The following is a 24370-nucleotide window of genomic DNA, read 5'->3' as shown; positions in this document are numbered from 1 at the left end:
CTTAGCAGCGACAACGTTACCAAACCTAGCAGGTCTAGCAGCAACCATGGTTGCAGTAAAAACAGATTAAATATAGTTTAGCAACAAAGAGCAATCATCACCGTAGAAAAGACCAAATATTCTTTGGATTACGTGCAATATTAGACTCAGTACGATTAATATAGTTTTTGTAATCAGCATCAACAAGAAATTTTGCACGATGCCTTAATAAAGAAAAAGTTAAATAACTAATCATCAATATCTTTTATAACCCACCTCTTCAGACAACTTTCTCCCTATAGAGTCTTTTTCATCTCTTTTCAGTCCATATGCCCAGACTTCCTCTTATTCTATCAAAATGCGTTCAGTTCTTCTCTTATTACGAGTCTGTTTTTTAAATTTTTTTCTTTCTGACACTCTCGTTCTAGTTTCTTGGCATCTTTTTTTGTTAACAGTCTTCTTCCAGTCTCCCCTCTTTTTACAGATTCACGTTATTCTCATTACAATCCCTATTCATTTTCATTCTTCTCTTGCAGTTACAGTTCAGTATTTTTCCTCCTTTCAGTCTCTTTTTTTCTGTTACCAGTCCCGTTCCAGTCTTCCCCATTTTACATAGTTTCTGTTTCTCATTACAATTCGTATTCACTATCTTTCTTCTTTTTCCAGTTGCTGTTCAGTACCGTTTTAGTCTCTTTCTGCTCGGTTGCCTCTCTGTCTTTCCAGAATGTCTTTATTTATTTCTTTTATTACAAATTTTTTTCGGAATTCCTTCTTTCTGAGTCTCATTCTTCCCATTCTTTCCTCTCTATGAGTTTTTCATTCTAGTTTCTATTCAGCTTCTTATGACTCCTTCTTTTTTTGTTTTTTCTCCTTCTCTTTAATTAGTTCTTTAGGCTCTTTAATTAATTACTTTCTCTTCTATTACGAGTCTTTTTCAGTCTCCCTTCTTTCTGATCAGTTTTATTTCTTCTTTTTAAAGTTTCTCTCCAGTTTTTTCCTTTTGTTATCAGCTTTTCAGTCTACCTCCACTCAGTCTTCCAGTCACCATTTAAATAATAAATAATAATAAACAATATTTATTGGTTCACATAATAACAGTAAATACACTGGATATATACAATTTAATTCAAAACAATGAACCAAAGAGAATTGAGTCAGTTTGGCTAACACCAATCAATGGTGTAAGCCTACTGTGTTTCATCAATCCTCAAATTAAATTACATACTACTAAAACTAAACGACACAATACGATGTACGTCGCAGAATCAAAAGAAAAAGAAAAAGAGAAAAAAGAACAAAACCAAAACGAAATGAGTTGAGAAAAAAATAAAATATAATATAATGTATAACTAAAATAAAAGTAAAACAAATTCCTTACATATAATATAAATTATAGTATAATAATTATAATATAAATTTGTAGAAAGAAAACAAATAGAAAAAGAAAAGAAAGGGCAGCGAAGGAAGACAGAGAGAATAGAAGAGAATAGAGAATAAGAAAAAAGAAAAGAAAAAAGAAAGAAAGGGGGAAAGGAACCGGCGCTATTCCGCTCTATCTTGAATCTTTTACAAGATAAACGTTTTAAAGAATCCGGCAGAGGGTTGTACATGTTAGGCACACAATAAGAGAACGATCTTTTATAAATTTCATAATTGTGCTTTGGTATTGTTAAAGCATGCCGATGCCTAACATTGACATTGTGAACATCAGTTCTGTAGCGTATCTTATTATATAGGTAAGGTGGACTCTTAAACATAATGGGTGGTATGAATAAAGGAGAGTAAAACCTTATACTCGCAAAATTTCGAGCATTTGCTACATATTTTATGAATAAAAATGTAAGTAAAAGCTTTTACTCAACACTTTCCTCTGAGCATGAGCATCTACTTACTTTTAAGCATATGCTCCGATTGATATGAATAAAACGGAGGTTTTGCTTCACATTTTGAGCATATGCTCGATAAAATGTGCATCTAGTTCAGTACTAGATGCACCCTTTCAGTGGTCGGTAATAATGGCAGAGTTTATTAATTTACGGGCAGAAAAACATTACAAAGTACGAAGAGGAGCTGATAACCGAGATTTTAAATCATTTTACCGGTTTGAGGAAGAAAATTTGCATTACATTGCAACACACTTTATGGGCGAGAACAACGAAAGAAGGGGAGGTGCTCTTTCGTCGGACCTTAAAATTAAGATATTTTTACGGTATATGGCCAATCCTGGTTTCCAAACTGGTGTTGCTGAAGAATTGGGAATTCATCAGTCGACAGTATCAAAAACAATTACGTTCGTGATTAACAAAATACTCGAAAAAGCTCCTTTATGGATCAAATTTCCGTCAACGTTGAACCAAGTAAACGAAGCACAGGAGAGGTGGCAGGAGACATTTCAATTTCCATGTGCGATAGGCGTAATTGATTGCACACACGTTCAAATATTGAAACCTATCCATCACGGTGATGAATACATCAACAGAAAGGGGTTGGCGACTTTAAATGTGCAAGCAACGTGCAACTCCAAAGAAATCTTTACTAGTGTTGATGCAAGTTGGCCGGGTTCTGTGCATGACTCTAGAATTTGGAGAAATTCTGAAACACGTTTGATTATGCAACAATTCCCTGGTGCAATATTATTAGGAGATGACGGTTATGGTTTGGAACCGTGGCTAATGACACCATTTCAGAACCCAAATAACGAATCTGAAAGAACTTACAACAGATTGTTTAAGAAAGAAAGGGTGATTATCGAAAGATGTTTCGGCCAACTTAAGCGAAGATTTCCAATTCTAAAATATATGTGCCGTGTTAAATTGGAAAGAGTCCCTTTCGTTATTGTTTGTTGCATTGTACTACACACCATTGCCAAATATTTAGGAGATGCAGATTTTCCAGATGATGATGATGAAGAAAATCTCAATAACGGCGAAGAATATGAATTAGAAGAAGATCGTCTTCTTCAGCGTGCAAGAGAGCGAAGACTTGAAATAGCTGATGTTATCTTTACACAGAATTTGAGGTAGAAGTTTGTGTATTATAAGAGTTTGAAATAATTAAAATAAAAAACATATATATTGATATTTTTATTAAATACTTATGCTTTACAAATTTAAATATACAAAAAAATATTTTTATGCGCCGTACAACAATAACAAAAATAAAATGCTTCTGGTACAAATTATAACCCTTAAGAATGTAATGTTTTATTTATGTTAAATAAAGAGAAAATTCTTAGTATGAAATGTTTTTTTTAATTCCTACAATAACTCAGAAAAAAAACGTGTTATATGAAATAAAGATAAAATTCTTGTATGGCAAGTATTTTTCCTACAATAGCCCTTAAGAAAAATCATTTTATAAAAATAACAAATATCCCTTAACAAAAAACATGTTTTGTAAATGTAATCTTTGCATGGAATCATATCATATTGTTAGTACCAAAGTATCTATCTAAACCAAATTTATTATTTCTTTAAAGCACTGCGTACCTAGGTACATCATTATCGTTTTCGTTTCCATCAGGCTCATAATAAGAGCGACCGGTATTGGATTTTTGCATCATTTCTCGATAATACTGCCTTTGAACACGAATGGTCTCCAATTGTTCGATTAGTACCAATCGTTGCAATTCCTGAGTAGTGAGTTTGGAAGTTTCTTCTGTTTCATATGTTTCTAAATTCTTCTTCGTTTGACGTTTTGTAGGTCGAGGTGGCACAAGGGAAGCTATTTGGGGACTAAATTCATCCGTCTGCTCAGATTCAAGCAATATAGAAGATGATAAATCTTCGTTGTTTTTGTTTATTTTGGTGGTAGGAGGTCCAATACTTTTTGCTCCTATAATAAAAACGGAACATATTTAGCCATTAGTTTAAAATTATGAATGAAAATAACTACCTATTTCATATTTCGTACAAATTTTTAGTGTTTCAAAGAGCCATTTTTTATACATCTAGTTAGGTAAGTTATGTAAAGAATTAACTTTAACAAAGTTTTATGAATATATACGCGATACATATATTTGTATAATATAAACAGGTTAAATAAAATACATACTTACCAGGAATTTTGCTTATAGTCGGATTATCCTCTCCATCCATTAATTCGTGCAAAATTTTTTCCCACTGGCATAAAACGATTTTTTTATTCCCGGTTTTGTTTTTGTCCACTTTGCTTTTTAGCCTCGTTTTCATATTGTTTACTTTTTTCATCAATTGAGAAGAGGTTAATGGTTTTCCCAATTGACGTTCTAGCTCAAGAACTGATTGCCTCAAGGCTTCATCTTTCAATGTTTTTTTCTGCGGAATTTGTGTTTTCCATAGAATTTCCGGCCTTTTTTGCAACTGCAATGCTACCAGCAAATTGTTGCTTGATACATCGTCACCATTTTCTTCTGCCGACATTGTTGTCTTACAAATTACTGGTTTATACAAAGCATTAAACTTCTAAGGGTATAATTCAGTATGTTAGGTTAGGTAAATAAACACAAACATCAAATACTAAGAGCGTAAGTATAACAACTGCGGCACCGATTTATACAAGTCACGACGAGTTAGACGAGCAAATCCTCATTTGATCTAAGCAGATGCTCATAAGTAAAAGCAAATCATTATTCATACAAATCGGAGCAAATGCTTATACTCGGACCTTTTACTTTCAGCATAAGCTTATAGCTGTTGCTTATACTTAAGAGTATTTGCTCGCTTTTTATTCATACCACCCAATGACTCTATGATACAAGCATAACGAGTGAAGAACTCTTCTACGAGCCATGTTCAACCAACCCACTCAACCAAGCGAGTGAGATATATGCTCCCATCTTTTTATTCCGTAAATAAATCGCAAACATGAATTTTGCAACTTTTGAATTTTATAAGTGGTTATACTGTCCAAACAAGAATAATATATAGGAGCTCCGTAATTAAATATAGAGAGCACTAACGTGTCACATAATTGAATTTTTAGTTTAGTGCTTAAAATGTGCTTATTAGAATATAACAGTTTTAAAGTGGAATATGCTCTTTGTAGTAGGGAGCCAGCATGCTTCCTAAATCTCAGATCCTCCTCAATGATCATACCCAGATTCTTCGCACTGTCCCCAAAAGTCAGTGTGTGTCCGTCAATTATAATATTAAGGTTAGATTTGACATACCGGACTGCACTCGAAGCACCGAAAACCATCACGAATGACTTAGAGCCATTAACACTAAGATTAAGCTTTTTTGCAAGTTGAATTAAGTTTCCTACGTCGATATTTATATTTCTTTCCGCATTTAACAAGTCAGTTAGTTCAAAAGAACAGCGTAATTGTGTGTCATCCGCATACATATATGACGTACAGTATTTTAACACATTAGCTAGTTCGCATGTATAAATCAAATATAATAGTGGTCCCAGAATAGAGCCTTGTGGTACTCCAGAAATTATATTTACTGCAGAAGATTGAGCATTATGGAAAGTAACAATTTGCGAGCGGTCGGCAAGAAAACTTTCAAGAAATTTGAGAGCCGCATTGGAAAGCCTAATATAGTGCAAGATAGCTAGCAAGGTTTTGTGGTTTAAACGGTCAAAAGCCTTAGAAAAATCTAAAAGAATGAGGACTGAGACCTTTTTATTATCAATAGCTCCAAAAATGTCATCCGTCACGTCCAGCAGCGCGGTGGTACAGCTAAATCCCGGTCGGAATCCAGATTGGAAAACAGGTAAAATATCAAACCTTTCCAAATGCTTACGTAATCTAAGAGCAATGATCCTCTCAAGAATCTTGGAGAGGACAGGTAAGATACTTATAGGACGCAGATCGGCCAACTGTGCAGGATTCTTAGTTTTCGGGATTGGGATAACAAGTGCACATTTCCAAGCATTGGGAAACACAGAGTCTTCAAGACAACAATTGATAATGTGGCAAATATAAGGTAGTACATGTGGACAACAAAGCAAGATCATCCTAAGACCAATTCCATCCACACCAATAGCGTTGGTTTTGAATGTAGATATTATTTGGGATATTTCCTCCAATATCTCCTTCCAAGGTAAAATAAAGTTTTTCTGAAATTTGAGGTAGACAGGTATTTTCATAATTGTTTATTAGAGAAGGATCGCCAACTTCATCACTTTGGGTAGACAAGAAAAAGTCATTAATCTGATCTGCATCACCAATACTAGCGGGGACAGAATGGGTGTTACTGCGAACAATTCCTAGATTTCTAAAATTGTTCCAAAGTTCTTTCGAAGTGCGATCTCGAAAAACATAATTCAAGTAAGCTTTCTTCTCTCTTCTAAGGGAGGCATTAGTGAAGTTCCTCAACTGTTTATAATAAACAAAATGTTCAGGGTTGCCGCTAGCCCGGAATCTGGCATATGCTTCATTGCGCAATGTCATGAGAAGCTTAACATTGTCAGTTACCCATGGACAGTACTTTTTTCGCTTAGTAATAGTCCGTAAAGGCACATGAGTATCATAGAGATTTACCAGAGCGTTGTTAAAAAAAGAGAGTTTGTCATTAATATCCTCCAAACGTATTAATTGATACCAAGGTAAAGAAATAAGATCACGCACAAATACTTCATGATTAAAGTTCCGTAAATCCCTATAAGTAAAACCCTCAGGAGAACTACTAGACCCACTTTCAACATTAACCCGAACAAAAACCATACAGTGATCAGAGACAGTGTGAACAGGCATCACCCCAGAATCAGAAAAAGAAACATCATCATGAACAAGAATATGATCAATTAGTGTAGAAGTAACTTGAGTAGATCTAGTTGATATTTTTTCTGAATAGTCTCTTACCTCTACTATTAAGTAGCTAAACGAATGAATTTTTGCGTCACGTTTAGCAATCTTCATCTACGATGGCCATCATCCGACAGCAATAACAAAGAAAACCGATATTTAGTTTTCTTAATGCATCATCCTTGTAATCTTCTTCGATCGTCCTAACTTCACAATTTCAATTTGTTCTTTGATCTGTTTGATATGTTTTACAATTAAATTTGATGTTATTTCTTAATCCAGATTTACTCGGAAGCAAAATATTGGCGATTACGACTAACTGCTCAACTAACGCTCAAACTTTTTGTTAATGTTAAAAAAGTTACTGATTAATTTGCTTTTCTGGGAATAAGAATGGAATTACTTTTTTAAAAATAAAAACACCATTATTAGTCATTAGTATTTAAACAAAATTTATTATTACTTTCTTTTAATATACTTTGTTACAAATCTCATGAACAATTAATAACTTATAATGGTATAGTACATAATATTAAAATATACAAGTATTTTTTTACACTGAGCTATATGGGATATCTCAACGTTTTAATTTATTTATACTTTTTTATTTTTATTAACTCGAATATCGCAGTGCGTGTCATATATTGTAATATCACAATATCTGATTGAAAGAAGTTTTAGTGTTTAAAAAGAGCCTGTAAATTATAAATAAAAGTTTTGGTTAGAAAGTTTTGGAAAAAGTTAAAAGAGATAGAAATAAAATAGGCATCAAAATAATATAAAAATGGCATCCTAAAATCACAGTTCGCATCTTTAATTTAAATAAATTATAAAATAAAAATGTATATTATTTCATTTGTGAATGGAGGGACAATTTTATCTTCAAAAGGAAAATGGAAAGAAGTTGTATAGAAAACTGTATCACAGGATACCTTTACAAAACTACGTTCTTACTTAATACTGATTAGTTTAACATTTTAATCCTTACATTTTAAAGCACCCTGCAAGAATTCGTAAAAAACGAATTTATTTACTCAAAACTTGTCGTATCCTGCCTTTAAGGTAGAGAACTTTACAAAAAAAAAAAAAATAATAGATAACATTAAAATTACAATAAAACATCTTTAATGATATTGTTTTTAATTTTGTATCTGGTATCTTAACAAAATATTATCTTACATTACAACCTATTAATTTTTTTAATGTTTTAACTTTATTAAAAACAAATAAATTATTCTTCATTTATTAAAGACAAGATACTGGCATAAGAACCTGACACCAAAGCGAAAATCGAAAACAAAATCAAAATGATGTTTTTGTACAACCGCCATTTCATCCAACCGAAACCGATTTCTAAACGCAAAACGATATCGAGTATCGACGGGATTAAGAGACCCAATGTTGAGAAGCAAATCGATCCGACGAGGCCGATGATCGGTTCCAAATCGGGGACGGCAGCTGCCACACCTGCGGTTAATGTTACGGCTACAGTTCTAACTAAAACTTGGCCCAAATTGTGGAAACGCGGTTGGAGACGGTCTCTTAAAAGTTTTCGCCATGTGATGTCCATTGGAACGTAAAATTGAAGAGCGTATGTGAAGAATACGGCTGCTGCAATCAATACTTTTGCTACTTGAGCTAAGCTGCAAAAGTATAAATAACGTTTAGTAACAAATATATAATATATATTTTTAATTACTTACACATGATCAGTTGGAATATTATAAGTAACACTAGCCGTCGTCTCTGAACCGTATTTCATATAGCCAAAGAATCCAATAACCGTATATAAAGCAACAACGCACGTCATAGCGCTATACAAAACTCCAGGACAACCAAGGAAATGTTGTGGTTTTTTCATGTTATTTTCAACGGGCATCACGACGCCAATTCCTTCCATCGCAAAAATAACAGTACTGAAGAAAAGAGGGATCGTATTGATCGTGCCGACATATTCGACGTCCTCGCCGATGTGTTCCATATCATCAAAAATATAGTAGAGTGTGATAGCGAATGAAGTAACGAGGAAAATATTGGCGAGGAAAGAGAATGGAACCAAGTACTTTAATTCACGAATTTGACAGCAGATTATCAATGGAACAAGGAATAGGAACATGTATGGAATCGCATCCCAACCTAAATCTGGTTGGTAATAATCTACGAGCTGAAATGAAAGGAAAATATTTAGAAAAGAATTCAATTTGTCATGGGTTTGTTAAAGTTTAAGTATTCACCTGTTTGATTGAAGTGGATATGAACACTACGTAAACTGCGCTGCCCATAAAGTAAGTAACGACCAGTGCTATGTCTACAACTAATCTGAAAAGATAAGGAATTATGTTAATTATTATATTCAAAAATAATATCAAATAAATATATAAATAAATACAAAAAGCTGAACTAATTTTGGACAAGATGGTTAATTTTCTGTTTGGACTTGTATTTTTATTTATCTTTCTTTTCCTTATTACTACCTATTTAATGATGCAACCAAGATCTTTTGACTAATTAAGCCAAGGCTGAACCTCTATGATTAACATTATTGTGGCCCAAGTGGCTTCAGCTTTATTATTTGAGGTTGTGGATTTTTATTGAATAATGAAGTTGAGGTTGCTTGAGGCCAAGTTCATAATGTTTGCAAATAAGCCTTAATTTTTCAATTTGTATTTTGTGTTTTGGAAAATTATGAAATTAACTCTTACAGTTCTATAAAATCATTCGCAAATCCTGTATTCTTAGCCTCATCAGATAATTTAATGTTGATGCTAGAAACAATAAGTTGCGAGTTATTAAAAATAAGAAATTTGTTTTAACAAAAGATTTTTTACTAAATACGGTAGCTTGAATTTTCGTAACATTTACTTTTAACCCATAGAAATTGGACAATTCAAGCAGTTTAGCACGATCACCATAAAAACTCTCAACAGCTAAAGTGAACTCATCTATAGTAGTATTTGGTTTTGGAGTCACAATAGAAGACTGACGAACTCGAAGCACTGCTCAATTCACAAAGAATATAATATCATATCTAGGCAAGATAAGATTGACCAGGCGACTTTATATTGTCGATAATTCTGATCAAGGGCCAGTTTCCAAGACTATGTATCCATGAAATAAGTGACGAAATGCGTTGTATAGCCAACAGTTACTTCTTAAAACTAATAAGAACTGCTAGATAACACCGCTAGACTATGGAACGACTTGTAAAAAGCTTTGGAATATTAACTTTATCTTTAGCAATACAGAATTACTAACGGTTAAAGAGGTATCTGCTACTACTATTTTTTTTGGGTACGATTTAAACTCAATGACACCAAATGAAGCTTCTTTCATTGGTTTCTATAGCATAAGAATCTAGTTTACAAATAATTATTTTTGTGTTTTTGTTACGTTTGTGGACGGTTTATTTTTGCAAAAAAAGAAAAACCAGTGTCAGAAGTACTGAAATTGACATATCCGCACTATTTTGGTTTTGCTATGACGAAGCAAGAGAAGACATGGGTTCCACGCGTTTTTTTGTGAAAGTTGTATAAAAGAAAGTTGCCGGAATAAAATGCTAGTTTTGTATGACACAGACTTGCAAGTTTTAATTCTAAAAACGAACATCAAATTGTTAATGCTAATATTGCATCTGACACAAAATCAATTCTTCATTCAGAAATCATACTACATACTGTTTGTCTTGCATATCAAGTAATGAAAAACTGGGGAGGAAGAGTTTGTTGACGTAGACTTTGATGAAAATTTCTTAATGGAAGAAGATAACAAACCACGTTTAATTAGCTACATTGAATTAAAGGAGTCAGAGCTTCTTGCCTCTCGATTGCAACAAGGGAACCTATTCACACTTAGGATAAAAGTAACATATTGCAGGAAAAAGAGTAATAGTTACGATGGTTTCTTCTTTAAAAAGAACGAGTTTTGTGTCTGCCATGATATACCAGGTCCTTTGAACGATTATTCGTCCCAAAATAGCTTAAAAGCAATATTCTTTGTTAATAAAAATGTTAATAAAAAAAAACTTTTTACAATCATGCTGTGAATTGTAAAGAAACTTATGACATACTGTTCTAATTAAATTGATAAAATATGAACTAAGCTGTTCACTGAAAAATATGTGGAGATTTGAAAGTGGTTGGAATGTTTTCGGTATTTATGGGGCAGTCGTGCTGGATAATATTATTACCTAAGAAAAGTGAGGCCTGTTTGGAATCGATTTAATCCAGGACAAATGAATGTTAAAGAAATGCCGTTGGTAGACCCACAAAATACAATTTTACCGCCGTATTAGTGAAAGAAAAGAATGTTTGAATAAAAACGATATCCCTTATTTTTTTGAAACAATTATTACAAAATTATTACAAGATTAACTAATACCCATTTTTTTAAAGAATAACATCTTGGCCCCTACTGAATCATTGAACCGGGGTATTCCCATCGTTGAGACTGATACTGGACATTCTAGGTTCATGGAATTTAATCAGTTCAGATTTAGATTAGGTTCTTTATTCAAGAGGCCCAATTGGCGAAGTTTTTATTTAATAAAAACCTAATGACTAAATAAATATACTTAAAAGAGTACTTTTCTCACTAGAAATTCATTTATTAGTTTAGCAATTGAAGCTAGCATATTGCAACCTTACTGATGTTCAATTCGAGGATCAGATCAATCTGAGATAATGTAGAAGATGCTCGATCTTCCATTCGGTTATTAGATAGGGGAATGATGTTGGAGTTCTTATTCTGAATAAGCTTTTGTTGTTACCTGAGAGAAATGATCGGAGGTGTGAAAAGTCATATACGTATTTATTTATCATCCAGTCACATCTAAGCAGCACCTTAGATCCAAATGAACCAATTAGTATGCATGTGTATCACATGAGGAAATAAATTCTCCTGGAAGCACGTTCTGGTAAACCTAGTCTCAAAGTTTGCCATGGTTTTAAGGATTAGTAGCGGTGTTCAAATTATTCTTGAATAGCTAAATATTATGTATTTGCCGTACCTTAATCTTTTAGTGCCCGACGATACTTTTATTTATTCAAAGACATTCAGTATTTTGCAGGTTAGCAGTTGTTGATAATGATTAGTTTAGTTGTTTTACGCAACATTTATGAATATAATATATGTTTTGGCTTAGATAACGCTCTTTATTTCAGAGGTCTGAAAAATACCGTCAAGAATAAATACGCAATGTCCGATAAAACAATCAAATGGCAAAAGACTGCAGATGAAGTTTAATTGGTGAATTTACCTTTAGATAACAGCGTACTAATAGACATAGAAAACAACGATGATGACAATGTAGGAATTTTCTTTGGAGGTGCTTCTTCCAAATCTAATCCAACCTTGTCCTTCGACTTCATGTACCGATGATAATCAAACAGAAGCAGAAAATAATATAGTAACTGATTATAGTCTTCCACACGGCGATCGGTTTTTATGACTCTGTCACTTTCCTACTGTAGTTGTAAAACTAACAAAGACGGGGTTGTAACAGGTAGTTCCCCATTGTAAAATGCTGGGATTCCTCACTCAGGACGGCATTAAGGACCACACTTTACTGGCAAATTGTAGAAAAATAATAGGGTCATATATAAATATTCATTATTCTCTTATTTGTTGTGTTTCTAATATTAAGTACATATTTTTTCTAAGAAATGTTTTGAGGAGGCATGCATTGACTACTTACAAAAGAGGGCGGAGAATAATTAGATTCTTTAAAATTTTGTTATTCTCTTATTTAGACATTCCTAAAAGTAATATTTTTTTCTAATTTGATCAATGTTAATAGTAAAATCCATTTTACCAGTAGATGTGAATGATATTTGATTGAATTTTGATTTTTATAAATCACTTGTACTTGTATACTGGTTTATTATAAGTAAATCCGCTTTACATGTTTCGACTAATTAGTCATCTTCAGAAGCGTTGTCGTAATATAAGAAACGTCGTTCAAAAAAAAAAAAAAAAACTTAAAAAAACTTCGCATAAAGTATAAATCGTAAATAAGGTCAGCACATCAAAAACGGTGATATTCAAAACAATTATTGTAAATATTAAATTTTAAAAAACTATAGAACTAACATGTTAAAATGTAAATGTAAAGTTTAAGAATTAAAATTAAAAACGACGTTACTTAAAAGTTACAAAAATAAAAATCTTAATTTTTAAAATCTTAATTTATACTTTATACGAAGTTTTTTGAACGCCGTTTCTTATATTACGACAACGCTTCTGAAGATGACTAATTAGTCGAAACATGTAAAGCGGATTTACTTATAATAAACCAGTATAAAAGTACAATTAGTGATTTATAAAAATTAAAATTCAATCAAATATCATTTTTTTCTAAGACTTTTATACTAGTTTTTATAATTAAATTTTAGTTGTTATAACTAAACTTTGGTTTTTTATTAAATTTAGTTTAAAAAAATTTAAGTTCTACCCTGTCCTTGTATGACTGTCATAAGTCTTTTCAGGTACTCGAGCGGGCAAAAATCACCCCGGCTTTTATTTATGACTGTCATAAAAACCGATCTGGATGTGGAAGAGTATACCAGATAGAAAATAATAGTTTTGTCCCATCAACACCAAATAACGAAGATGGCAATCGCCGTTCTTTTAGAATGAGTTCAAAAAAGTTTACACAAAATGATGATGAAACTGAAACGGACCCATGTAGTAATAATAAAAGTCAGGGTAAAGGTAAGGGTAAAAGTGGAAAACAAACAAGTAAACAAGAATTACGAAAAGGAGCATATCATGCCAGAATGCAACTTATCTTGTGGTCCGGTAGAAGATGAGTTTAGTGATTGTTCTAGTCCTAGTGACGTTTATTGACTGGGAGATGTAATCGACAGCATAGTTTTCTGCTGCTGCTTTCTTTTATGGGAATAAATTTTTTGTTGGCCTATCATGGTTTACCAGTGTGGAAATAATATTGGAATGGAAGTCCTGATCTAGGTTTACCAATAATAACCAACGACACTAATGTTCTTCTACGTGGCAATATAGATAAAATATATAAAGTAAGACCAAGAGGATATAAAATTTGGTGCCAAGCAGATCAAAATGCATATATATTAGACTTTGAAGTTTGACCTCGGTGAACGTGTTGTATTATCTCTAACAAAACCTGATTGGAATAAGAATAAAATTGTCTATCGTGACAATTATTTTACATCCATCTCCCTGTTAGAACAACTTTGGCTTAGTTCACGCAAAGTTTTAGCGTGTGGTACAATTCAACAAAAGAGAATAGGGTTTTCAAAGACTATGATTGAAGACAAGAATTTGAAAAGAGGTGGTTCTGATTTTCGAGTGTTCACAACAGATGTAAGAGTTTTCAAATGGATGGACAACAGTGTGGTGCATTATGCATATAACTTTCACGATACAAAGGAAATCATGTGAAACGAACGCAAAAAGATAATTTACGCGTAGATGTCAAATGTCCGTCTATAGTGGCCGATTATAATAAGCATACGGGAAGAGTGGACATAGTAGATCAACTGAGAGGGACGTATGGTATGAACCGACGATCGAGAAAATGGTGGCACCGTCTCTTTTGGGGCTTCCTTGATATAGCTTTTATTAATGCCAACATTATTTATAATACGTTTCGTGAAAAGATGTCGACTTTTGAATTTAGAAGAGCAATTGCAAACCCATACAATTTCACTTCATCTTCACCACGTTCAAATGTTTAAACGTAATATTTCCAAAATCTCATCCTAAAACCCAACCTAATCCTTTCCAACCCAACTCAACACTAATCTTATTCACAATTAATTTGGTCAAAATGCAAACCTCTCTCATCTGTTAAAGGATACTCCCATCTAACCAAAATATGTCAAAACCCAACGGACAAATTAACAACAAATTAATTATTTTTAAAACCTCAATCTCATTTTCTTCTTACAATGCTTGTGGATGTTGCGATCACATTTTCAATTTTTTCTCTATTTTTATTTATCATGTCGCATGATATGTCCCAAATATGCAGGTTTTCTCTTTTTAATTGTGGTAAATAGTTCGCGTTCTTTGTTTCCTCGAGTGAGTACTTCTTTATTTGTTACCGTTTTTAAACTTATTGAACCCTCAAGTAATATGCAAGACTGTAACCTGATTAGAATATACATATAAAATTATGGCTAAACTTATATATTGCACTATAAGTTATTTATTCACTGATTTCGGGTATCATCAATGTTTGTTTAATCGCTCACTAATTAAGTGGCATACATAATAAGGAAATAGTTTTATACCAATATCGTATCAAGAAATTTCTTTTAACTACTTACAAGGGAAGTGTCACAACTGTGTCTCACCGATTTCGATGCAATTTGGTACAGTCATAGAATGGGCCAAAATAAGGTTCGTACATTTTTTTATACGTGCGGTAAAAGCCCCTGGGGCGAGTTATAGGGGTTGAAAGTTTGGAGAAAAAGTACGTTTTCACTTATATTTTAAAAATGAAAAGTGCTATCAAAATTTGGTAAATTGTAACTGATATTCATTTTAAAAGAGCTTTCTTTTGATGTATCACACATATACCAGAGGGTTAAGAAGGGCGAACTACCCCTATTTTTTTGGAATTATTTAAAAACCACCCTATCGATTTTGGCGGCATTAAGTATACTTCCAGCACGTTCAAAAATATTAGTTAAGGGTTTTTTCCCATTCGCTCTAGATCATCCCCAGCGAAGTTACGGGGGTTAACATGTAACCACTTTTCGTAAGAATGATGTGATAAAATTGTCAGGTATTTTGAAAATACTTTAACAAAACCGTAAATTAGTCGCACAATAAAATGTTTAATGTAAAATAAGGCATAATACACCATTTAGGGGTGGTTGGGGTTAACCACCCCCTTAAAAATTAATTCTATCCCGGGCATTACTTGTTGATTACGGCGAAATTTGGTACTGTGTTTGTTTTATATAGTTTATTAGTTTATTTTTATTCTACATAATGTTGCCAAAAATACACCTACCAAAAAAATTTTGGCACAATATTTGTTTTTTTAGTGCCGCTTGCTAAAGGTCATTTCTCAAAATAGTTTTTTCTAGTATAAAAGAACGTGTGCCCAGTGGGTAGATTTTAGTTTCAGAGCAACTGACAGAAGCAATGGTTACAATAAACCCAATAAACGTTTTAAATTTGCTAATGACAGTTTTTACTGTTATGAATATTCCCCAGACTCCTGTAAATGAAGCAGAAGTTAGTTTAAAAGAAAATATACAGCGTATTTTAATGGAAAGTATGGAAGACTACAATATGCAAATTGAAGACGAAACTGTATTAATTTTCGATTCATCCAATGGCATCAATGACGGTCAGCAAATTATTGAAGACCAGGATACAACTGACAGGTTTGTAGAAGATACTGATGCTCATTGTCCATTGAAGGATGACATCGACTACGAGTACAAATTAGAGGCGGTAAATTACTGGACAAGTGGGAAGAAAGGTTATTTGAAACTAGAAACCGTAAAAAACAAATACCGAAAAGTAACGTCAAAGACCCAATTGCACAGATGGTCTAAATATATTGAAGAAAGAGGGACATACAAAGAAAAATTAGCAGAAATTACCGAATTTGTAATTAATCAAGCGAGAGCCGCCGTAGATAATAAATTGCCACTACATGATATTGATATACGCAGATGGGCTATACAAGCTAGAAATGAAAAGAATTTATCTCCTCAACTGTTCAAAGCATCTCATAGCTGGGTGCAACGTTTTAAGAAAGCAAATCGGTTAGTAAGCCGAAAAATAACAAAATTTCTATCCCAAAAACAAATTGGAAATGTTGATCGAGTAAAAACTTTAGCAAAAGATTTCGTTAAAGAGGCAAAGCTACAAATCCAAATATATGGACCTGAAAACACCTACAATTCGGATCAGAGCGGTTTTAACTTGGAATTCCATTCGGGAAGAACATTAAGCGATTTAGGAGTTAAAACCGTAGAAAGTGTGGTCCAGTCGGTGTCATCTACAACGCACAGTTACACAATTCAACCCGTAATATCTGCTGATGGGAAACTTCTTTCTCCACTTTTTATTGTTTTAAAAGAACCCTCTGGCAGCTTTGGACCGAGGGTAGCAAATACAATGTTTAAAGCAGACAATATATACGTTTTGGCATCAAAATCTGGAAAGTTAACTTCAGAACACATGAAAAATTGGCTCCAAAATGTATATTTTCCAAATACTGGTTCTAAATCATTATTATTATTAGATTCTTGGAGTGGCCATTGTCCTGAAGTTATTAGTGAAATAACTCCATCAGGTACTAATTTTAAACATTTATCTATACCTGCAGGGACAACAGGTCAAATACAGCCCCTAGATGTATTTGGTTTCAGAATATGGAAAAATTTTATTAGAAGATTCTCTGATCAGATTATTCTTTACCAGTATGATGTCAATTTACATCAGAGGGATAACATATTAAAATTGCAATCGTTGACGCATAACCAGTTGGCTTCCCCTCGGTTTATAAATGTTTTTAAATACGCATGGTTTGCAAGTGGCTATATAGAGGAGAGACCAGACCATTTTGAAAATCCCGTGGAAGTTTGCTTTTCGAGTGAGAAGCCAACGTGTGATATCTGTGGGGATATAGCGGTCATAACATGTGCATGGTGTAAAAAATCCTTATGTTTAAAACATTTTTTCCACGACTTTCATTTTTGCCAACACTACGTAGAATAAAAATAAATTTAATATTGAAAATTAATATAATACATAAAAAACGTCAATTAGTAATGTAGAATAAACTTCTTTGGTATATTGAACTATTTTTTTTGTCAGTTGCTTTTTAACTCATAAATAAATAAAATATCTTATTTATCTAGTAGTTTTATATTTATTATTTAAAGAAAATGAGGGTAGTTTACCTCGTGGAACATCGATAGATAGATTTTTAAAAAACAATACCACAGTTACGATGGCAGTTTTCATCTTCGAGGTATAAACAAAAAACTACCCCTAATTTGTAACCCTTATAACCATTTTCAAAAATTTTTACTTCAAATATAAAACAAACACAGTACCAAATTTCGCCGTAATCGACAAATAACGCCCGGGATAGAATTAATTTTTAAGGGGGTGGATAACCCCAACAACCCCTATATGGTGTATTATGCCTTATTTTACACTAAACATTTTATTGTGCGACTAATTTACGGTTTTGTTTAAAGTATTTTCAAAATACCTGACAATTTTATCACATCATTCTTACGAAAAGTGCTTACATGTTAACCCCCGTAACTTCGCTGGGGTTGATCTAGGGCGAATGGGAAAAAACCCTTAACTAATATTTTTGAACGCACTAGAAGTATACTTAATGCCGCCAAAATCGATAGGGTGGTTTTTAAATAATTCCAAAAAAATAGGGGTAGTTCGCCCTTTTTAACCCTCTGCTATATGTGTGACACATCAAAAGAGAGCTCTTTTAAAATGAATATCAGTTACAATTTACCAAATTTTGATAGCACTTTTCGTTTTCAAAATATAAGTGAAAACGTACTTTTTCTCCAAACTTTCAACCCCTATAACTCGCCCCAGGGGCTTTTACCGCACGTATAAAAAAATGTGCGAACCTTATTTTGGCCCATTCTATGACTGTACCAAATTGCATCGAAATCGGTGAGACACAGTTGTGACACTTCCCTTGTTAGATGCTATTGAACATAATGCGAAATACTGCGTAACATTTACAATATATTACTGAGAACTTAATAGATCTATTGAGCAATGCCGTATTAAAATACTGCTCTTTTTAAACGACAACAAAAATAGTTTAATTTAATATAACAGTATTACGATAATAATTCGCCATCTATAAAAGTTAATACATAAGCAATGAATGTATCGAGTAATGCCATTTAAGAAGGTAAACTCAAAGTGAAAGTGTGTACACGAAACCCGCTTCGATTAACATTGGATTGCACCAACAACAATAACAACAACACCAATAGCGATTTTAATTATTATACGAATTATAAATCCGTTTCTGCGTATTTTAATAATTTTATTAAATATTACTGTATATAAAATTGAAATATATCCCAATCGTTTGGGATTAATCAAGCGAAAAACGCAATCGGAATTTATAATATATTCTTACACCATATTATTAACCGCCCTGCAATCACTCGAAGATTACAGTTTTTCTGACTCTATTCACGTTTTATAATGAGATTGAGTGACAGGCGAACTAAGCAGAGTAGAGAGAGACTTTCAAAAGTTTTCCTATGATGCCGGAAAACGTCGTAATCTCGATTCTTTCACAATCATCCGATGAATACGCGGAATGCAAAATTCTTGTCCGATTTTTTTTTATATAATCCAATCTCTTTTAAATAACTCATTTTATCGACTCAATAATAATGTTTAAAGAAGCCAATAAATAAAAGAAAAAACAATAAAAGGCTTATTATAATAGATGCTAAGTATCTAATAAATGTTTTTATTTTACTTGTATATTTTTTTACGAGATTGACGTACTTAACAATATTCGTATTCAGAGAATTCCTATTAACTTTATTATGTATGGATCTTCTTTGAAAAGACAAGGTTATTCAATGTTCTTGTTACTATGTTTTGATTTACATACAGTGTTTTACTTAATTGAAATAGAAAATTGAAATACACAGGTATATATTTGTTGAGTTCTAGAATTCGTGGTAATTCCAGTTTACGTAATAGAGAGTTAAAGTAGACGGAACCGCTGGACTTAGGCCAGACGGCGTGTCTTCCACAGACAGACGCACACACGTATCATTTCCAACTTTTACTCCACATTTCCCGTGCGAATTCCTGCAATCAATCCGTGCACTAAATGGATTTCTACATGTGTCGCTATAAAGTTGTTGTGTAACAACTCTCCATGCGCATTCTACATAGATATTTTCCGTTTTATTGTATGTTTATACGTTTGTTCTCTTTGTGAATTATTGTAATCGGCTTAAAAGACAATTAGATGACTTCATGTTTATTAAATAAGGTTAGTTCAATGTCGAATTATACAGTATTTACTATGTATTATAATTTTATTTATTTATTTAATAGTTATAAATATTTATGACTTTCGAAACGATTCGCATAAATAAATGAAAAAAGATTTTGTGGTTAATCTCAAAAGTTAAAGAATATATAGACTCCATGGAGGACTAGATACTGCCCCTGGAAGGTAGATTATACCTTAAGTATACTAGAATCTGCTGGTAGAAGCTCTGCAAAAGATTAAAACCTGCTTGTAGAAGACCAACTACTGAATCCTACTGAGAGAAGGCTTGATATTGTTAATGGCAGATCAAATATTCCCAATAGTAGGAAAGGCATTGCTTGCAATGGAGTTATAGTTACTTATATAAAACTAGATATCGTTTGCAAAAAACTTGATACGGCTGATAGGTGACTAGAAACTATTAATGAAATACTAGGTACTGGCAATAAAAAGCTAGACGGTGTTTGCAGAAGATTAGATACTATTGGTAGCAAACTAGATATTACTTGCAGATTACCAAATTTTGTTTGCAAAAAATCTTATATTGTAAATAGGGAGCAAAGGGTTGCAAACAGAATGCTAGATACTACTGTTAGAAAAGTAAATATAGTTTGATACTACTTGCAAAAGACTAGATATTGCTTACAAAAAATTAGATATTGCTAATGGAAAGCTAGAATTTATTTATAAAAGATCAGATACTGAAGGCGGAATACTATAATGACAAATGATTAGAAACTCCTTGTAGAAGACTTAATACTAGATCGTGCTGGCAGATGATTAAATACTACTAATGGGGGAGTAGATATACCTAATTGAACTAACGGCAATTTTAGATAACTTTTATTTAGTAAATCAACAACTCATAAACACAATAATTCCGCAAATGGTTTAACTTAATCATAGTCTAAACTGACGATAGAGATATAAATACTGCTGGCACAAGATTAAATAGAACTAGTATCATTATTTATAGACTCTTACAGCTAAGATGCGTTTCCTTCATTCATGACAATCTTAGCCAAAAGCGATCTTAGCTTCATTATCCCGGCCGGTGAAGTTAAAACATCGTTTTTTTAATGAAATATTAACTTTCTTTTGACACACTCTGTATTTTTATTATATCAAAATATTATCCATCACAGGCAATCTGTCATTTTTAAACTAACCGTGCAATGTCTCTGTACTAAAACTAATAGATCGCTAAAGGTTAAGTATTTGTTAATTAATTTTGTTAAATCTGATGTTAGATAGCTGAAACATACATAAAAAAATAAACATGTAGCTCAACATGCTCTTCTGTGGCATTTTGTCGTTTGTTCATAAACTGATAAAATGTTATTAATACGTAATCGGCAACACTAGTAGATATGAAATTGCATCTAGTTCCTTATCTGATGAGTTATCTATTAATAATCTGAATTGTTATGTGATGTGAACATATGGTTACTCCAGTACAAAATTAGATAATAATTAGTTCTGCAAATATGGAAATCCAAAAAGGAAATAAACAAAATAAAGTTATACCAGTAAATGTGTAAAGGGAAAAAATTCTATCTTCAGAGACTATGTCAAGACATCATAAATGGTAAATATTAGCGAAGATGTTGAGGAGAGTTAGGACAGTATTTAGATATGTCAAGATGAACGTTATAGTTGTTGTTGAGGAAGATCAGGGATTGTATTCTTGGATATTAGGAACAATGTTGACGGATATGGCAGATAATGTTGGAACATATCAAGAATTCTTTAACGATATTGATAGATGTTAGATGTAGATAATAATAGATGAAATAGATGTTTTCAGAAGCCAGAGTTATATTATGATATATCAGGGATTTCGTTGGGAGATGTTAGAGACGGTGTAGGAGGATGTCATAGAGTACAATGAAAAATGCATGCGACTATATTGGAAAGGTGTTGCGATAGGTCAAGTGGGTATTGAGAGATATCAGAGATATTGGAAAATCAAAGACGCTGTTGAGCGACAAAAAAGATGATGTTAATAAACGCCAAGGATGATTTTAACAGCCGATTGGGCAAGATATAACCTTCAAATTAAGTATTCAAAATTAAATCAGCATCTTGGAAACTTTATAATATAAAATATTGGTATAACTCAACCTCAATTATTCTTTCGCAACCTCATAAAAGTTGTTTCAGGCATTTGTGCAAACTTTAAACGAATATTGTAGCGATTGAAGTTTGTTTGAGAATATATCGTTTTAAGTTCGATGGAGATTTAAAAATCCATCAAAAATTAATCTGGCCAGCATTTTATGGGGTGCTCTCAAAAGTACTGTTTTTTGTAAGAAACTTCAGAACGTCTCTTTTCCAATAGATAGTTCTGGTTAATCACACCAGAACTAATAACAATAACTTTTTCATGATGAATTCAGTGCCACAATTTTGAGACTGCGCCAGACCGGGGTGACTCAGAAGGAGATCGGAAAAATCACCGGAGTTTCCCGTAGAAGTGGAAGACCAAAGACTACCACCATGCTAATGGGTGTCCGGACAAGGTCCGTTAGCGAGGAGTCTCAGCAAATAGCTACGAAGAAACATCGTTTGGAGCTTCGTAGCATCAAAATTCAAGAGACTTACACTTTGACTGAACAAACGAACGCCACTCGCCTTTAGACGTATAGCGAACTTCTGAAACACACTCACCGGCTGAGTTCAAAGAAAGGAAGTGCTTCCTTGGAGCCAGATTCAATTTTCTAGCTATGATCACCTCCACGGTGTGGCCCTTTATTCGTTAATTTGAACCGTCTCGACTTTTTCGTGTGGTCGGTCCTTGAGACCATGGTCTGTGCTACTCCCCACGATAATCTCGACAATCTAAACCGCGCCCTTCAGAAGACATGGGATGATCTCAACGTCGAGTACTTCTCCGCTGTGTTCCCCAAGCGTTCCAAATTTTATGTCTCTATGTGCTTCTGTTCTGTATTGTCAACAGAAATACCGTGCTACTGGACTTATATAATGTGCTTGTGCAGTTCTGCGTGAAGATGCATGAGAATCTCCATATCCTAAATAGACACTTCCTAAATGTTGTACTCATCTGGTTTCCAATATAGGAGTAAATTATGCTGCAAATAATATTCCATTTTGTATATAGCTTCTGCATTAATGGGTATATTTTTAATTATTTTCTGTTAACTTAACAAGGGAGGCCCACTTTCTGAATAAAACTCATTGATGATTTGTAGATTTTACATACAATTCTTATACTATTGTCATAATCAAGAAGTATCTCCCCTGAAAAATCTATCGATGATTTATTAGGAATTTATTGGTTCCCAATCCTATGTACAACTAACAATAGCCTCCATATACACTGCAAATAACCTGCACGGATTTTAATATAGAACTGCATTTCGTATGAATACAACTTGCAATCGTATGTCTTTGCACCACCTACAATAACAAATTGCCCGTGAATGCTCTGCACACAATTTATACCAACTATAACTTTATGTATTGCCTGTATTTAGTGTATACATATATTATTAGCCTATACAGGATGATTTATTAGCTCATCATCAAACTTTGACATATGATAACTAATGCAATTACCAAAAAAATGTTAATAAACATACGTCCTATTTCAAGTATTTCCGAAATTATACCACTTTAAAATTTTTATGTTTATAGAGAACATTTGAAATGAAGTCATTACTTTGGGCACGTTGCTGTAATAACTACTCATAAAATGCTATCCGTTGCTGATTATCTTCTGGCTGTAGACCTTGAACATTTTGTTTATGGTACGGATGAAGGACTTCGCGGTTCAATACGCGCCATGCAAAATTTTGACTTACATGTATGTTGTGTGCTATTCTTCGAGTGCTGATGGAAGGATTATCAATGACAGCATTAATTACAGCTTCTTCGTCATCTACATTAACTACATGCGGTCGAATAGCTTTTGCTGGAGCAGAATTACCTGTTTCTCGAAGTCTTCTGAAAGAATCGCTAAAAACTGAATAATATGGCAAATGACGCTGTGGCATCTTTCTTGATATTCTCCTACTGATTGTCGAGCATTTCCATTGTAAAAACCATACACGAAAATTATATCAGCATACTCTTCAGTGCTATAAGCGTACATTTTGAGTTTCTTCTTGTATGTAATAATTAAACCTTACAGCAAACTGACATATTATAATGGCAACAAAGTTTTATAATTTCTTAAATAATTGAAATAGGACATATGTCAAAGTTTGATAGTGAGCTAATAAATCACCCTGTACATGTAAGCATATAGTATATTGTAGGATATATATCCACAGTTTATGCTTGAATCATTAACAAACTCATTACTCACATTAGGAGCAATGTTAAAGTTTAATATCTCATATGTTCGACCATTATTACTCTATGAAACTGTTCCTACAAATAATTTTTTTACAACTAAACAAAAAAGCTGAAATCATATGTAACATATTTTTAGAATAATATTGTAAAGTTTTTAAAACATATACATGTAGCGATTGAATATTGATATTTTTATGTTTCTCTATGTATACTAAGCTGTACAAAATAGAGGCAAAGCACTTTTTGTATGATAACCCCTTATCTCACTAATAGCAAACATTTAATACTGTTATAATAATATTATTAATAAAGCTCGA

The 24370-nt window shown here is 32.9% G+C and overlaps 3 protein-coding genes across 3 annotated transcripts in view; 1 reads left to right on the top strand and 2 right to left on the bottom strand.

Annotated features, from left to right (window-relative positions):
• Window positions 1-1994: 1994 nt before the first annotated feature.
• Window positions 1995-3002, top strand: LOC111421596 (putative nuclease HARBI1). The gene has a single exon (XM_023054764.2). It carries the CDS (start codon window positions 1995-1997, stop codon window positions 3000-3002), a length of 1008 nt encoding a protein of 335 aa, XP_022910532.2.
• A 309-nt stretch (window positions 3003-3311) lies between these two features.
• Window positions 3312-4707, bottom strand: LOC111425128 (uncharacterized). The gene is made up of 2 exons (XM_071199828.1): window positions 4037-4707; window positions 3312-3813 (listed from the first exon to the last, which is right to left on the bottom strand). Exons 1-2 carry the CDS (start codon window positions 4377-4379, stop codon window positions 3452-3454), a joined length of 705 nt encoding a protein of 234 aa, XP_071055929.1. The 5' UTR covers window positions 4380-4707; the 3' UTR covers window positions 3312-3451.
• A 2440-nt stretch (window positions 4708-7147) lies between these two features.
• The window catches only part of LOC111418389 (proton-coupled amino acid transporter-like protein CG1139), a 74354-nt gene continuing 57131 nt past the window's right edge, over window positions 7148-24370 (bottom strand). The window contains exons 6-8 of the mRNA XM_071199826.1: window positions 8947-9031; window positions 8416-8876; window positions 7148-8355 (exon numbers count right to left, since the gene is read on the bottom strand). Of these exons, the coding sequence (XP_071055927.1) occupies window positions 7944-8355; window positions 8416-8876; window positions 8947-9031 (958 nt within the window). The 3' untranslated portion in view covers window positions 7148-7943. The remainder of the gene's footprint in view (window positions 8356-8415; window positions 8877-8946; window positions 9032-24370) is intronic.

This window comes from Onthophagus taurus, chromosome 11 (assembly GCF_036711975.1).
Source record: "Onthophagus taurus isolate NC chromosome 11, IU_Otau_3.0, whole genome shotgun sequence".
Lineage (NCBI taxonomy): Eukaryota > Metazoa > Arthropoda > Insecta > Coleoptera > Scarabaeidae > Onthophagus > Onthophagus taurus.
Note: the sequence above shows the minus strand (reverse complement) of the source record. Positions and strands in the feature narration are given on the sequence as shown.